This window comes from Tursiops truncatus, chromosome X (genome assembly GCF_011762595.2).
Source record: "Tursiops truncatus isolate mTurTru1 chromosome X, mTurTru1.mat.Y, whole genome shotgun sequence".
NCBI lineage: Eukaryota > Metazoa > Chordata > Mammalia > Artiodactyla > Delphinidae > Tursiops > Tursiops truncatus.
Window position 1 is genome coordinate 93,018,916 of NC_047055.1, and position 16,708 is coordinate 93,035,623.

Sequence of the window (16,708 nt, forward strand, 5' to 3'; positions counted from 1 at the left end):
GCCTGCGCCCCAAAACAAAGAGTAGCCCCCGCTCACCACAACTAGAGAAAGCCTGTGCGCAGCAATGAAGACCCAACACAGCCAAAAATAAAAGAAATAAAGAAAATCCAATCCCCCCCAAAAAAACAGGGGTCTAGGTGGACCAACTTTACAAAGATGGGATTCGTCTGTGTGGTATCAAACACTACAGGGTGTAACATAGTTATTGCATGCCCCAGCAATTCCACTTCTAGGTGAAAGTGGGTGTTCTAACAAATACTTGTACGCAAGCGTCCATAAGGCACTATTCACAATAGCCCAAAGATGGAAGCAACAAATGTTCAACAACAGGTAAATGGATAAACAAAACATGGTCTAGCTACACGGTGGAATATTAATCTGCCGTAAAAAGGAATGAAGTCCTGACACATGCTACAACGTGGCTGAACCTCAAAAACATGATGCTAGGGGAAAGCAGCCAGACACACAAGGCCACATGTGATTCCACTTATATGATGTATCCAGAATAGGCAAATCATGGAGAAAGAAAGTGGATTAGTGGTTGCCTGGGGCTGACGGAAAGAATAGAGTAGTGACTGCTTAATAGGTACCGGGTTTCCTTTTGGGATGTGAAAATGTCTTGGAACGAGATAGAGGGGATCTATGCACAACATTGTGAATATACTAAATGCCACCGAATTGTACGCTTTAAACTGGTTAATGGTTAATCTTTTGTTATGTGAATTTTACTTCAAACAACAACAAAAAAGGTACAAGGTGTCCCTGAATTGGGGCAAATACCAGAAATGGGTCCCTGCCTTGGTATTCTGGTCCAGTATACTGGCCAGCCCCCGAGCTGCAGGGAGGCAGGCGGCGATGGCCGGGCTCGGATGCCCGCACAATGATGTCTTTTTTTAATTATATTTTTTTTTGGAATGATGTCTTAATGCAGACCAGCTGAGGGATTTCTCCGTAGGTCCACAGCTTTTCCAGTATATGCTTTTGCCCCTTGAGGTTTGCTAGGAAAAGAGTTACTCATGGAGTTTCCAACCACAGGCTGAGTTTGAAGTGTTTCTTCATCCTCATTGTTTTCAAAGAACTTGTGCCTCACGAAGCCAAAATAGCAAGGGAAAATGTGGTCCATTTTCTGATTTCAGCAAAATCTCTTCAGCCACTTTGGCTCTACAAGTCATTCCCCTCCCACCCTCGGTAAATGCTATCCCAATTACTCCTCAGACCAAGCCGCAGTGCTGGATTTTCAGAACCAAATGGGCTAAGGGAAGCAGAAATGCAGTGAGGGAGACCATTCCATGGCCTCTCATCTCACAGTGACCAGAACTTGCTTCTCACATCATGCAGGTATCTTCTGTGACAGAAAAGAAAGGCTCATGGACTCACACTGCAGCGTTGCTGGCCAATGTGAATCATGGTGGCGGGGGTGGAGAAATCAGTTGGTCTTCAGAGGGGTGGTCTGCTGACGGCCTCGCAGCCCCTGTGGATCTCGAGGTGGAGAGCTGTCCCATCTGAGGAGGAGAACACTAGGCCCCAGAAAGTCCTCCAGGTCTAAATACAACTGCTCCAAACTGGAAACAACTTAAGTGCTCAACGATAGAGTAATGGATAAACAAACCAGTACACCCAGGCAAGGGAAAACTACTTGGCAATCAAAAGGAAGGAGCGACTTATCTATGTAATGACGTTGATGAAACTCACCCACATACTGCCCAGCTCTCCACAGTGCCTGGCTCTCAATAACGAGGGATTTGTTCTCTTTGGGGTGCAGCTGCTCTCTCCCTACAACCTTCCTTTTTTTCTTTAAAGTCAAGTTGATTCAGGTATAATTTACTTACGATAAAACATATCCATTTTAAGTGTACGTAGTTCAGAAAGTATAACAAACATATACACCCACATAACCCCCACCCCAATCACAATTTAGAATATTCCTACTACCCAGAAAGTTTCCTCAGGCACCTTTTTTTTTTTTTTGCGGTACGTGGGCCTCTCACTGTTGTGGCCTCTCCCGTTGCGGAGCACAGGCTCCGGACGCGCAGGCTCAGCGGCCATGGCTCACGGGCCCAGCCGCTCCACGGCACGTGGGATCTTCCCGGACCGGGACACGAACCCGTGTCCCCTGCATCGGCAGGCGGACTCTCAACCACTGCGCCACCAGGGAAGCCCTCTCAGGCCCCTTTGACAGCAGTCCCCTCCCCATCCTCTGCTCCAGGATACAGTTTCCGAAGTATAGTCTTGCCTGTTCTAGAACTTCATGTAAATGAAATAAAACGGTTTTTTCAGTCAACATTGTGTTTGTGAGATTCATCAATGTTGCTCCGAAGATCAGCTGATTCCTTATTATTGCTGAGCAGTGTTCCGTCGTATGGCTGTACCGCCATTTGCATATTCAGTCACCTGCTGATGGACATTTGGTTTGCTTCCAGTTTTCACCTATCGTGACTAAAGCTGACTAAAGTGACTAAAGTCACCTATAGTGACTAAGGACTTGGGCGCAAGTCTTTTTGTGGACATGTGTTTTCATTTCCCATTTATCTAGGAGTGGGATTGCTGGCTCATATGGTAAATATATGTTGACCGACTCAAGAAACTGCTAAACAGTTCTCCACAGGGGCCGTGCCGTTTTGCATTCCCACCAGCCGGGGAGTCCCAGTCGCTTCACATCCTCACCAACAACTGCTATGGTCTTTTTGACTAGCCATCCTAGTGGGTGTGAGGTGGCATCTCATTGTGCGTTGGATTTGCATTCCTCCAATGACTACTGATGTGGAGCATCTTTTCATATGCTTATTAGCATTTTGCATATCTTCCTTGATGAAACAGCTACTCAAAAATGTTTGCCAATTTTTAAAAATTGGGTTGTCTTATGATTGGATTTGAAGAGTTTTATATATATATATATATATATTTTTTTTAATGCAAGACCTTTATCAAGTATTGTCATGGTTCTAATCTGGACAGCTTCACCCATTCAACAAGCAAACCCTTATTAAGAACTGACAGTAAAAAAAAAAAAAAGAACTTACAGTAAGACTCTAGAGACAGGAGGCAAATAAGCCCCAAACCCTGGCCCTCATTAAAGACTCATGGTTTAGAGCAAGCCGAGGGTGAAGACCCCTGTAAAGCAAGACAAGGAAGTGGGATATTGTGGACAGCAGGAAGACCCTGAAGGGGTTGCCATGGGGGAGGGGGGAGAGGAGAGGCATTTCCAGGAGACTCTCCTGTGGAGAATTTCTGTTTCAGTTTTGCCCTAGATTTACCCTGCTACGAGCCACCTCTGATTCCACCATGATCTTGTTTTGTCAGGCTGATTCAGTCATTTTTCTCTAGCTGGGGTGATAGAGTCCTATCCCTGCCTGCTTCTCGGGAACACGTTGTCTGCAATCCTTGTGACTTGTAGTCAGAGTAATATTGTCTGTGCTGCTGAGTGCATTTTAAATGAAAGTGCCAGGGGATGTGGAGATGGTCATTAATTTTAAGTGCATCTATTGTTAGCAAATGATGTCACCGCTCAGCTCTCCAATTTGTCACAAGAAGCCTGTCTGTATTTCGGGTCTCTGCAGCAGGGACAATTCCTGTTTGGCAGCATGCAGGCTATGAATACTGTCTGCTTTCTGTGAGGAACGGGAGAGCTTTGGGTACAGAATTAAAATAATGTTGGCTCTTCGAAGCAAACATTCTGTCCCAATGAGTCAATCAAACTTCATATCCTTTCTAGGTAGGAGAAATGGCAAGGAGCTGACTGTTTGTAATTATATAAATGTCAACCTCTATCCTTTGGAGACTCCTGCAGCTAGGAAGTCATGTCCTATTTATCCATACTGTTCCCTGAGCCTTGTTCCAATTTTTTTTTGCTCATTTACTTATTGAGTCGGCCATTAAAGAATGTAAGTTTCTCAAGGACAAAGGGTATGCAATTATCTCTCTCATGATATCCCTAGAGTGTACTGAAGGTACAGTGTGTACCTGTTGATTCCTTGAATACAGCAAGTTCTACTTTTTGAAAAGGTGGAATTAAAAGAATAAGAAAATTCTATTACTACCGTTCTTAGACTTATCTGGTAACATTTTCTCTGCCAGCATGGCATAGAGAGGTCTATTATGTGGGTCGTTATAACCTCAAATAATTATACATTCACCTGAGGGTCAGAAGAACAGAGTCTGTGTAAATTGCTTACTGCAGAACTTAACAAGGGATTTTTCCTTGGGCTATCTCTGTTGGGTTGGAACACCTGGAGCTGTAGAGGTGTGGAAAAAAATTGGGGATGAGTCTTCTTGTTATATGAAAACCCATATAACAATAGGACCAAAAAACTTGGAAAAAATTCCTAAACGTCCATAGTTACATAATTCCAACATGATATTTTTCATGTCGTCTTCCTCCTTTAGGAAGATGATTTCTTTAAGGGATTTTTTTTTACATCTTTATTGGAGTATAATTGCTTTACAATGGTGTGTTAGTTTCTGCTTTATAACAAAGTGAATCAGTTATACATATACATATGTTCCCGTATCTCTTGAGCTTAAAATAATGTGATTAGAAAACCACTATAGTTTTTGGTAATTACATCAATGAATTCATATCTGAAATTAGAATAAGAAAACCACCAAGAGTTTATTTCATATATTTGGCTCGGGAGTTTTGTTTTTAAAACAAAAACACCACCCCGCCGCCCCGACCTGCTGTTTTCTTTAACTCTCTGTACCCTCCCCCATGATCGCACATTCAGTGAAACCTAATCAGAAGTATTGGTGTCCAGGTACAGCTTTCATGGAAGCCACCTGAAGCCCACACTTCTTGGGTAGAAGCCCTGTGGTTTCCACGCATGTCCTAGCATCTTCTACTGACTTCCCAACCCCCACACCCACTGGCAGGTGTCTGCTAGGGGACGGAAGGAGGGGGCCTTGGAACTCACCATGCAGCAGCAGGAACAGCATCCCGCAGCTTTTCACGCACCTGGTGGCTTAAAACCACCCAGCTGTGGAATCCCTACCTAAGGGGAGAGAGCACAGGTCACCGGGTGCCCAGGAGGGGTCCCTTGACAACCAGGTCCCTCAGGCCCCTCTCTATACCTCCACTTCCTCCTGAATGCCCTGCCTTTCCCCCTTCTTCTCTGCACGCATTTCTCCCCATCACCTTGGTGCTGGGTTAAGAAAAACCAGTGACAACAGCCAATCAGGTGCTCCCCCCAAACTGACAGCTTGGATGTGTTTGGAAACCCTTCGTCAGCAACAACTCACACGGACTCACTGACAACCCAGCAAGGAAATGGACAGAGAGGAAACCTCTGCAGAGAAGCATTAGTGAATAGTCCCCAAATGTTGCTTACCATCCTGGGGCTCTGCCTGATAGCGCTCCTCCTCCAAGGTGCCCTTCGGCTCCCCCAGCCCATCCATCTCCCAAGTCAAGCAGCCACAGATGCTAAAAATGATTCGACAGAGAAGGAAAGTGGGGGCAGGGAGGACAGTGAGCCGGGGCAGAGGAGAAATAGTTGCTTATGCAGGTTTGAGTGTGCCTATTTTTCTTTCTCCAGATTTAATGGCAGGAAAATCCTGTATCAGATGAGGATTAACAGAGATGAGAGAACGTGTCTGCCTTTCGAATCACCAAAGCCAGTGACAGATTTTGCTGACACACCAATCAGCTTTATCCCCAGGCCTCAGCTTCTCCATCTGCCTGGCCCCTTTCTCTCCTTAAACCTTCCGCAGACCCCGCCTCCTGCCCTGACCCCAGCCCCAAGCAATTTGCAGCCAGAAATTGGCTTCCTGCCAAATAGCATTATCTGCATTTTCAACAAGGACATGTCATATCACTCGGAGAGGTGGGGAAGGGACAGAACAGCTTAAAATGATGATGTTTTCCCGAAATGCAGGCTGCCGCTTTCCTTTCTCTGTGGAGTGGTTGAAGGCGGATGATCCAAAAACAGACTGGAGATGGCTTTTCACTATCGCGAGGCTCAGAGTCCCGGCTTTGGGGTCAAGGCCATGCTTGCCACCCCGTAAGGCAGCAGGTCCGTGGGCCATTTTCAGAAGCTGGCTGAGATTTCTCAAACCCATCAGGACTCAGAGTGTGGCCTCAGACCAGCAGCAGCATCTGGGAGCTGGTTAGGAATGGGGATGTCTCAGCACCCCTACCCCAACCCGAGACCCCTGGAATCAGCATCTGCATTTTAACAAGACTCCTATGCTCCCTAAAGTGGAAAGCCCTGGTTTAGGGGAGTGATGAAGGGGGTCTGCTCAAGGTGGTGGCAGCAGTTCGGCTGCCCTCACATTCTTCTGGGCCCAGCAGTTCCACCGGGCCTGGCTGTAGGGTCTGGTCCTCAGCTCTGCTTGAGCAAGCTCCCAGGTATCCATGGCAACCTGCTACATCCTGGCTGTCACGGCCTCGGTGTGCCGGTGCTGATGGGCCAGGAGTCCCATCCCACAAAGAGGTCTCGGGGTGTGAAGCTAAGCATCTGAGGCTGCTGTGCCCTGGGGAATTTTTGTTTTCTTCCATTTGGGTCTTGAAAGCCAAAATACGGCTGAACTTGTCATAACCTCTGCTGGGAAGGAAGCCATACTGGGGATGGGGTGCGGATGTGGGCGAAGGGAGCCCCCCAAATGAAGTCCCCAGGGGTGGGCTCGCCCTGCCCAGGTGAGAACGGTAGGCAGCTCTCTCCCCTTGTGACCGCTCGTGTTGGGGGCAGCCTTGCAGCCTTCATTCCAAACCTTGGCCCCATGAAGCCTCTGCAGCAGGCCACAGACTGAAACGTGGCTGTGAGAGCAGCCTGTCGGCACCTACAACCCTGGGCTGTGCTTACTGGGTCCACCTTGCCTTCAGTCTTCTGCAGGCTAGTGGGCCTGGGGCTCTAAACCAAGGCTCTCCCTCAGGAAGACCGCCTCTGCCTGTGAAATCAGACATTTCTCCCGAGCGGGAAGTAAGGAGCAATGAGAAGCCTGTCGGGGGAGAGACGAAGGGCCCATTCACTGGGCCAGCTAGTCACACTGACAGCAACTGGGGAACAAGCAGCCTCGTCATCAAAACCTAGTTCCCAAGGGGAAAAAAAGCAAGGAGGGAGGGGTTGTCACAGGAAGTGCAATTGACTGTCATGCCCCCAAGGAGAAACTTCAGACTGGACCCTGTTATCCAGAGAGCAAGACAGCAGGCCCCCAGCCACTCGGGGGCTGCCGGGGCAGTTAGCACCAGTGCTGGCTCTCTGTCTCCATGTAGCTGGTGGCTGATTAGACGGGCAGGAAAAGGGAGGAGGGGTAAGCTAAGTGAGCCCGTGATATAGAGGCAGCCCAGGACGCCAGGCTTTGCCTTTGCAGGTGGCCTTCTAGAAAAGCTTCCATCAGCAGTGTGGGGGGCGGGGAGGGAGGGACCCCTAGTGTTTCTTTGTAATTCCTGCTGCACTGGTTTGGCGGCAGCAAGCAGGGACTCAGCACGGGGCCTCTAATGATAGGAAAAGACAAAATTCCTTCTCGGGTTCAGGGGTTCAGACTTCGGCGGCCTCCGATGGGCACCCTCAGGAAGGATTTGGATACTAAACCAGATTCTTTGCATTCCTCTGCTCCCGACTCCTGCTGGCACACATGTACACACACACCACAGGGAAACATGACCATTCCGCAGGGCCAGCGCTCGAGGGCATGTTCAGCCTGGCACCGAGTTAAACAAAGCAAAGTGCCCTGTTTCCATTTGATACGAGGCAGGAGGATGAGGTAAACTCCAGCAGAGCCTGGGAAGGAAGTCAGCGATCGCGTCATTCCACTCTTTTATTTACTGGTGACGAAGCCCCGGCCCAACTGCAACATGAAACGTACTTATGCTTAGTTCAGATTCCCCCAGAGGCAGGTCCTGGGACAATGATACGAATGGAAGTACTTGATTTGTGAAGCAATTGCGGAAGCACCAGCAGGAGAGCGAGGAAGGTAGAAATCAATGGTGTTATCAAACAAGTTGGTGCTGTGACCAAGCGGAGCCTAATCCCTTGGCAAGCTCTTCGAGACAGAGCACACGTCTCAGAATTCTCTATCCTGCAGGGCAGGGAGCTGGGGCACTTATCCACCAACTCTCGCCCTTGGTAGAGGCTACTCCAGAGGAGATGAGGGGTCGTTCCTTCTCCAGCAGCCTCTGGCTGGCAGGCAAAATGAGGCCGACGCACCAATTCCTAAAGAAAACTTCTTTCCAGGCTCATCTCTTACAGCAAATCAGGGCGGCTGGGAGAGTAGCTAAGCTTCCCCAACTTGGAATTGGTAAGGAAATGCTGATTACCAAGGAGGCATGGTGCGGGGAGGGGTGTCGGGACTCTTGCCCTATGCAGAGTTGCCCTGGGATGGGCTGCAGGGTCTCATCCTGCTCTGATGGGTGAGGCTGCCCCTCAGGGGCTGCACAGCTGGCGGCTGCACCCTACGTGGTACGGCGATATTCCGAGGACACAGATTTGCCTCCAGCCTTTCTACACCATGGTCACAATTCACAGACATTCCGACTCTGGATGGCTGATCCTCAAGGCCTTTGCTCCTTTCTTTCCCCACTTTTCCACCTGCTGAAACCCCAACCTTCCCGCAGGCTTAGCCCAAGTACTACCTCCTCTAAGAAATGAGCCCCTCTTGGCATCCTCCCTCCTCGCCCACAGGCATCAGCCCTGCCCTTTGGAGTGTCTAGATGGTCCAGGGCTGTGCTTGGTCCAAGTCTGCACCCCCATAACGCCTGGCAGGTACCACCCTCAGACTGGGCAAGATGGAGGACGAGCAGTCAAAGTGCCAAGGAGATGTCCACCGGATTCTGGGTACCTGGGACTGTTCCTGGCGAATTTGAGATTCTTTCTTTGTCACCAAAAGAATTCGGAGACGAAGTGATAGGTAAAAAGTGGATTTATTTAGACAGTAACACGCTCCACAGATAGAGCGTGGGCCATCTCAGAAGGCGAGAGAGCCTTGAAATATGGCGTGGTTAGCGTTTATGGGCTGGGTAATTTCATAGGCCAATAAGTGGGAGGATTATTCCAACTATTTGGGGGAAGGGGCGGGGATTTCCAGGAACTGGGCCACCGCACCTCAGGACTCCCTGCCCAACAGATTCTGAACCCGCTTTTCTTAGTCCATCCTCCAAGGGTAGACTGTACCACCACTGTGCACACTGGAGAAGTGGCCCCTTAAAGGGCATCTGTTTGCACTTGAGGACGTGTGTGGGAAAGGGCCCTTGTGGTGTGGGATGGACGCAGGCAGGGAAGAGGGGAAGCCACGCCACAGCCCTTGAGCTGGGGCCACTCTCTGTGCCACCACATTCCTGCTCAGAACGCTGGGGAATACAAGAATTCCAAACTTGAACCTGGCCTTCCAGATTGTTATTCATGGAGGTATATGTGTCAAGGTAGAAGGGTAGAACACATTTTACTTAAGAGTTTGTTGGCTTGATTTATAACTTTTAAATATTTAGTTATGTGTGACTGATTCACTTTGTTATAGGGCAGAAGCTGGCACACCATTGTGGAGCAATTATACCCCAATAAAGATGTTAAAAAAAAAAATATTTAGACATATGGTACGTGGTCCTCTGTGTGTACTCTTGTCCTAGGTCCCACAAACATCAGGGCTGAGCCTATGTTTGGCATTCAGGCAGTGGTGCACAAATGTTTGCTAACGAAGCCCACGTGAGAATTGGTGGGCAGAGGTTGGGGGGGACTATGGAAGGAGGACTGGGGCACATGATAGCCTTGGCCCCCAGCGCCACCTTCTTCTCTGACTTACTCGGTGGTCTCAGGACAGATACCCTCACTTCCCATGCCTTACAGTACTTGAAACTATTCCATAATCTAGTCCAGACCATCATTCTTCAAGTCGGGAAACTGAGGCCCACAAAGGTTAAGTGACCAGCTCCCCAGGGTGACAGTTGAGTGGAAGTGAAGCTAGGACCCAGTCCTCCTGTCTCCCAGTCCCTGGGTTATTCCGAGACCCTAGTAAGACAGGGACACGATCTATCCGCATCCCCGTGGCCACTTCCGCTGCCGGCAGTAGGAGAAGGGAAAGGGGGAAGGGGAGGGGAGTCACTCCCCTTCTTGCCAGGCACCCCTAAACTACCTTGGCTGAACCCATTCTGCGGCTACAGCATCTAACTCCTTTGTTCTCTATGAGCAAACCATCCTACTTCCTTTCACTTCCAACCTTCCAATAGAAAACCAGCTCCGACGGGTCTGGTTAGATCTGCCTGGGCTCAGGAGCCTCATTTCTGGAATTGGGGGGAGGGGAAGGGAGGGGCAGAGAAAACTGTGCCTTCATTCCGCGGACTCCCCGTGAAGTGACGTCGCCCCAACTGCAGGCCCAGACACAGTCGGGGTGCGCGCTCGCACCCCCTTGCATCCTCCCCGGGGCGCAGGACGCACCACAGCGCTAATGGAGGGGCAAGTAGGCAGCGAGTCAGCGGTCTGGACATTTCGGCCCAGCCCCTCCTTCCATCCCTCCCTCCCCGGGCTTCGGAGAACTAGTTCAGCTCGCTAACCCCGGTTAGCAACTACTCGCGACACAGTGGTTTCTTTCCCCTTGAGGTCAGGTCCTTGTGAAGCCTCTACAGCTCCTGCCCGCATCCGCCGGCCCAGCCCCAACCCCTCCGGGGGCGAAGAGGCGGAGCCGCTGGGCGCTAAGCCCCACCCCCGCCAAGCCCCACCCCACCAGGCGCGGCCGCCAGAGGGCGCTGAGGCTCCGGAGCCGGGCCAGGGCGGCTCCCAGCCCTCAACCCCCGCCCGTCCCCTCCTTCGCGGGCCACTCTCACCAGCTCGGCGGGGCGGGACGGAGGCCCGGGAAAGTCCCAGGGTGCATCTGTGCCTGAAACGTTAGTCACGTACCTGGAGCCGCAGAATATCCGGCTGGAAGGGATGCCAGGGCGAGGGCCTGACTTGTCAAAGGTCACACCCTGGGGAAGGTGTCCCAGAGCCTTGCCCTCCTGACCCGGCCACGTAGCTCCGATTGTGGCTGATAACTCTGTTTGCTCATCTGTAAATGAAGAGCTGGCTCAGGGTCCCTTCCTGGCGTATCACTCAACAAACGCTGCCCATTGCCCAAAGGTACACCTCCTTGGAGTCTCTTTTGAAATCATCGCTCTTTACATTGCATCAAAAGTAGGTGTCTTCATTTCCAAGTAAAAGGAACCAGAGCTCCTTGAAGAAAAGTCTGTTTCCAGGTCTGGGGCAGGCAAAGTACAACGTGATCCTGGAACGTCTTATTATTTCAGAAGATAAGCCATCAAAGATATTTGAGTAGAAGGAACGTTGAGTGGTTCCACTGGCCAAAGATGGACCAATAAGAATATTGACTGTAAAATGAAATAAATATATTTGTTAAATCCATGAGTTTATAATGATATTTGAAAAACTCCTCAGTAGACTTTTGAGGTTACTAGTGTGTTATTCTGAAAGGTGATAACTAAAGGGAAAGAATCAAGCATTTATCTTGCCTTTCCTTTATGGGTTGTATTTCAGGGTAACCAAATACACTAGTTGATAAGGGAAAGTTTTTCTTTATAAAAGAATCACACATAATAAATGCAGAAGTGATAAAATGAGGAAATCACTGTATTGCAATGAAATCATGCATCCTACGGATCGTTCTTAAACATACCCCCCAGGTGGCACAACCAGACATTAGGTACCTCTTGATCTGACATAATAGAAAGCACAGAGCACTACCATTGAAGTGTTTGGGGCAGGGAAAAAAAAAAAAAAAAAGAACCTGAAGCTAATCAAGCCTCCAGATCTAGCTACCATTTAAAGAAATGTGAAGGATGGAGAAATATGTTAAAAGACTCCAAAGATACAATAAGCTAAATACACACTGTGGAAAGTTCTACAGGGCAAATGATCCAGTTTTCCCAACAAATGAATGGAATGGGGGACGAAGGGGAAGAAGGAAGACCTGTTAAGAGACTAAAGAGGGAGTCACTGGGAGTTCCCTGGTAGCTTAATGGTTAGGATTCCGGTCTTTCACTGCCTTGGCCTGGGTTCAATCCCTGGTGGGGGAACTGAGATCCTGCTAAGCCACGTGGCACGGCCAAAAAAAAAAGAGAGATAGTATTCAATGCAATTTTCAGACAATTTTGAAACCATCAGTAGAAACTAAATACAGATTGATTATTAGATAATATTAAAGAATTGTTTTTCTGTTGGGTGTGATAATGGTATTATGGTTCTATTTTAAAAATTCTATGCATTAGGAAAAATACAGAAGTAATTATGGTGAAATATGATATCTGGGATTTGCTTTGAAATACTCCCACAAAACAAGGGGCAGGGAGAATTGAAACAAAAATAGCAGAAAGTTGATAAATGTGGAAACTGGGTGATGAATACATGGGGGTGCCTCTACTTTTGTGTGTGTTTGAAATTTTTTCATAATAGCTTTTTAAAAGTATGCTCCTCATTTGGCCGCTTTCAGATACATAGCTAAATATATTTGGTGGGAAGAAAATTTTATATTTTTCTCTGCCTTTCCTTCCATGCATTCCTATCAACTTTCCTATATTTCCTTCATTGAAAATGAAAACAACCTATAAAAAGTGGAATAATTGGCAATCGTGCTTTCCTTTTCTGATCTAGAACATTTTCATACATAACCCAGAACTCAAAATGGTTAAACTACAGAGGAAACTGAGAATCAGAACTTCTGAGCTGTATAGTCCCTTTGATTTGTTTTGGTTTTCTTGTTTTTTGTTTGTTTAGATAACTTTAGGAAGTGGCTTATAATAAGTAATAATTTCTCATGAACCCTAAAGTGTTCTGTTTTGGCTCAGGTGTCTAGCGTGTCAAGATGGGAACCAATTTGTGCTTCTCATTTAAACCTTGTGAATGTCAGTTCTTGGTCAAGCAGAGGAGAAAGATTGAGCTCAGTGCCGAGCTGTGAGGAGGCAGCTTTATTCTACCTCCAAACAGGACCCTTCTTTGTGTTTCACTTTCCTCTTTTGTAAAATGGAGCTGTTTTACTTCTTCCTAGTAGAGTTATAAGGGCTAATTAAAGCCTGTGGAAGCACTTTTAAAGAATATCCTAAGATGTAGGGTGCTTGAGAAGTGAAAACTATCATTAATATATTTTAATCATCACGTTAAATACCCACATAGACACACCCACCTCTTCTCCATTCAGGCAGATTTTTGCAAAGGGGTAATTAACAGAGATGATGTCATAACCACAGATGGCTGCTTTCATCCTGAAAGCTGCAAAGTTTCCAAATGCTCACTAACTCCTCATTAGACTTTTAAAACATATTAAATAAGTACAGAGTCCCCAAATCTGAGCGAAAGCATGCTGGCAAGAGAAACCTTTTTCTTTGTAAACAGAGTAAATGAACATTTAAAAGTAGCCAACTTTTAGGTAAGCCTGCCAAAACCCAGAGGGCAGCAGTAATAAAATCAAATGCTGAGATTGCATGTTTGGAAAAATCAACTTGACTACATCCAAAAAGATCTCCAGAGACCTGTACCTGCTTTTTAAGTCTTCACCAGGAGGGGAGGAGTTACAAGAGTCCTGTCTCCTGTGTGATAATGGTATTATTACACAGGACCTAGAAAGGGATGAGGGCAGCTTTTCAGCTGTTAAATGCCAAACCCTCTGGGAAACAGCTGACAAGCGCTTTGCTAATGCAGACACCAGCTACAGTGATGCAGCTCTTTGAAATTCTAATATACTGTTCTCAAATTCCCCTGTGATGGGAAACCCTGTGTCCTTTTCCAATATCTACAGGGAATCATGGGATAGTGGGGTGGTGAAGGGTACATTTTACCTAGTGACTTCCGGTTCTGATTTCCGGGGTTTGCTCAGAATTCTATCACCCACACTTCACCTCGTTTTCTCTCCACTCCCTGTCAACCCTAACATGTAATAAAGCCCCTTGTCCTTGATCTCCCCAAAACGCCACTCACCGAGGCTGTCGTGAATGCGTAGCAGACAGAGGACTTGGAGAGTTTAAGACATATTGTAGGTAGCCTCAGCCATTCATCTACCCCTCGCTCCACTCCCCTTTCCCCACCGAGGACCCTTTCCCTCTCCTTTGTTCCTCTCCAGAGCAAACTCACCCCAGATTCTCATTCTTTTCTTATGCTGAGCAGTCTGGCTTCCTCTCTGTCTCATTCCCAGGTGGCCCCAGCCCTGCTATCTTTCTAAAACCACAATGGCCCATTAGTTTGCTTTTCTAAACAAAGACAGTTCTCACCCAAGAAGAATTCTGTTCCAAGTCATTCAGGAATGCTTTTCAGAAATGTACAATTTCTGCAGCAGTTAACAGAAAAATCCACCTAATAACGCCTTTGGTCAGAAGCTCTCAAACTTTTTTGGCTTTCAGGACTCCTTTACACTCTTCATTCAAAATTATTGAGGATCTCCAAAAGCCTTTGTTTATATGAGTTATATCTATCAATATTTACTGTATTAGAAGTTAATACTGTAGTTCCCAGTTAACCGAGAAACTTTTAAAATTTGTATTCATTTGGACTTCCCTGGCGGTCCAGTGGTTAAGACTCCCACGCTCCCAATGCAGGGGACAGCCCTGGTCAGGGAACTAAGATCCCACATGGTGTGGCCAAAAAAAATAAAGTTGTATTCATTTAAAAATAACAGTAATAAGCCCATTGCATGTCAACATAAATAATACATTTTTATGAAAAATAACTATTCTCCAAAACAAAACAAAAAAATGAGTGAGAATGACACTGTGTTACATTTTTGCAAATCTTTCATGTCTGACTTAATAGAAGACAGCTGGATTTTCTAGCAGCTTCTGCCTTCAATCTGTTGTGATATTAAACAACATGGAGCCTCTGGAAAACCCCACTGTATGCTCATGAGAGAATGAGGGTGAAAAGGGCTAATAACATCTTAATACTGTTGTTACTGAACCAAACTTGGGTCCGGCTCGCCTCACCGGCGCAGTAAAGCCAATCTACTGACACTGGGTCGTGGTGAAGGGAAGTGCAGCTTGTATTGCAGGGCCCCAAGCAAGGAGTCCACGCACCTAATGCTCAAAAGGCCCGAACTCCTGATGGCTTTCAGGGGAAGGTTTTTAAAGACGGGGTGAGAGAGAGGGTTGCTGGGTACGTGATCAGCTGGTGGACATTCTTCTGATTGGTTGGGGGTGAGGTAATCAGGAGTCAACATCAACCTTCTGGTTCCAGCATGTCTGGGGTCTGCGTGCTTGTGGGCAGCAGACAGTTAACTTCTTCCACCTGGTGGGGGCTTCAGTGTCTGCAAAACAGCTCAAAGGATTTGGCTCCGAAGATTATCTATAGCCCTTGGGGAGGAACTAAAGGTCCTGACTTTGTTTAATGGCCAAACTATTATTTTGTCTTGTTTGACTGTTTTCCTTTGTTTCTGCATTTTCTCACTTCTCTGATTAAATATATTAAATATATTCTTTGGAACTCAGGGAAGGCCTAGGAGGCTAAAGGTTTTCTACAAACAAGAGACAGGTGGAGGACATGGGGGAGGGGTGGTCCTGTCCCAGGAAGGCCTTATAGGGTCCTGCTCAGTTACACTATTATAAATTTTGTTCTCGTGGGACCTCTTAAAGGGTCTCAGGGATCCCCAGAATATACTTTGAGAACCACTATCTTAAAACCTAAAGACATTTATTGTTTACTTAATTAGAGATCTGAGGTAGGTGGGCTCAGGGTTGGTTCGGCAGGTACCACCACCGAAGACCTGGTGCTTTCTACCTTCCATTCCCCCCACCATTGCATGTTGGCTTCTCACCTTCAGGCTTGTTACAAGATGGCAGCCACAGCTCCAGACATTAACTTCACGCACATTCAAAGGAAGCAAGCAGGGAGGTGTACCTAGGGGAACCACCACCTTCTCCCCATCTCTCTGTTTCTAACAAAGAGCAAGTTTTTTCCAGAAAGCCCCCAGCAGACTTCTCCTCCAACCTTATTGGCCTTGATGGGTCACATGGCTACTCTTAACTGCAGAGGAAGACAGGAAAGGAAGTCTCTTGAGATGGGGAACAAGAGGGCTATGATAAGCTAAACTCAAGACTCCTTGTCCCCTGAAGCTAAGCACATGGTTGCCCAAACAAAATCAGGCTTCTGTTAGCAATGTAGATGGTGGATTGGCTACATGATAAGCAACAAACAGTGCTACCCCCCACTCTTAAACTAATAAATATTTCTCCTACTACATCTTTATCCATAACAAGGAAGCAAAATGCGTAATTGACCCAATACTATTGGCAGAGACTCAACTACAAGGATTGGATTTCTAGTAAAGATGGTCTCATGGGAATCTCTAGTTAACTTGAGCCACCAAAGTGGGTGAAAGTGCAGAAAGGCATTGTTATTTTTCAAACATTAAGTTGAATGTTAAATTGGACATGAAAATCCTTCATCATATAAATCCCCAAGGCCATCTCTAAGGTCATTTTGTGAATATCATATCAGAAATGAGATCTCTTGTGGTTTCCTTGGATGTAAGATCTTTGTGGAGACAACAGAACTCCACGCTAAAGATTATCATAAAGATTGAAGAGTATTCTTCACTTAAGTGGATTATCAAGCAAAGCTACGGCCTCACATAATTCTAATGGGTGTGTGTCCACAGTTGATGAGCCACAAATTTGGAGGTGCTCAGCCAATCTTTTGGGAAATATCCATTGAGCAGACTTGGAACATACAAATAAGAATATTATTATTTGTTTTTCTTTGAAACTTATCTCATTCCAAAAGGGATTCTAGTAGCATACAACACAAAATATAAA

General features: G+C 46.9%; 1 protein-coding gene across 2 annotated transcripts in view; it reads right to left on the reverse strand.

Annotated features, from left to right (window-relative positions):
* NYX (nyctalopin) overlaps positions 1-16,708 on the reverse strand; it is a 72,148-nt gene that overhangs the window by 13,000 nt on the left and 42,440 nt on the right. The window contains exon 2 of one of the 2 annotated variants that reach the window (XR_012329227.1): positions 10,818-11,284. Coding sequence is in view for 1 of the 2 variants with exons in the window: in XM_073799054.1 (XP_073655155.1) it covers positions 4,911-4,932 (22 nt within the window). In the remaining variant the exon portion in view is untranslated. Of the gene's footprint in view, positions 1-4,910; positions 4,979-10,817; positions 11,285-16,708 lie in introns of those variants that run through there. The other variant, XM_073799054.1, reaches the window with a different exon arrangement.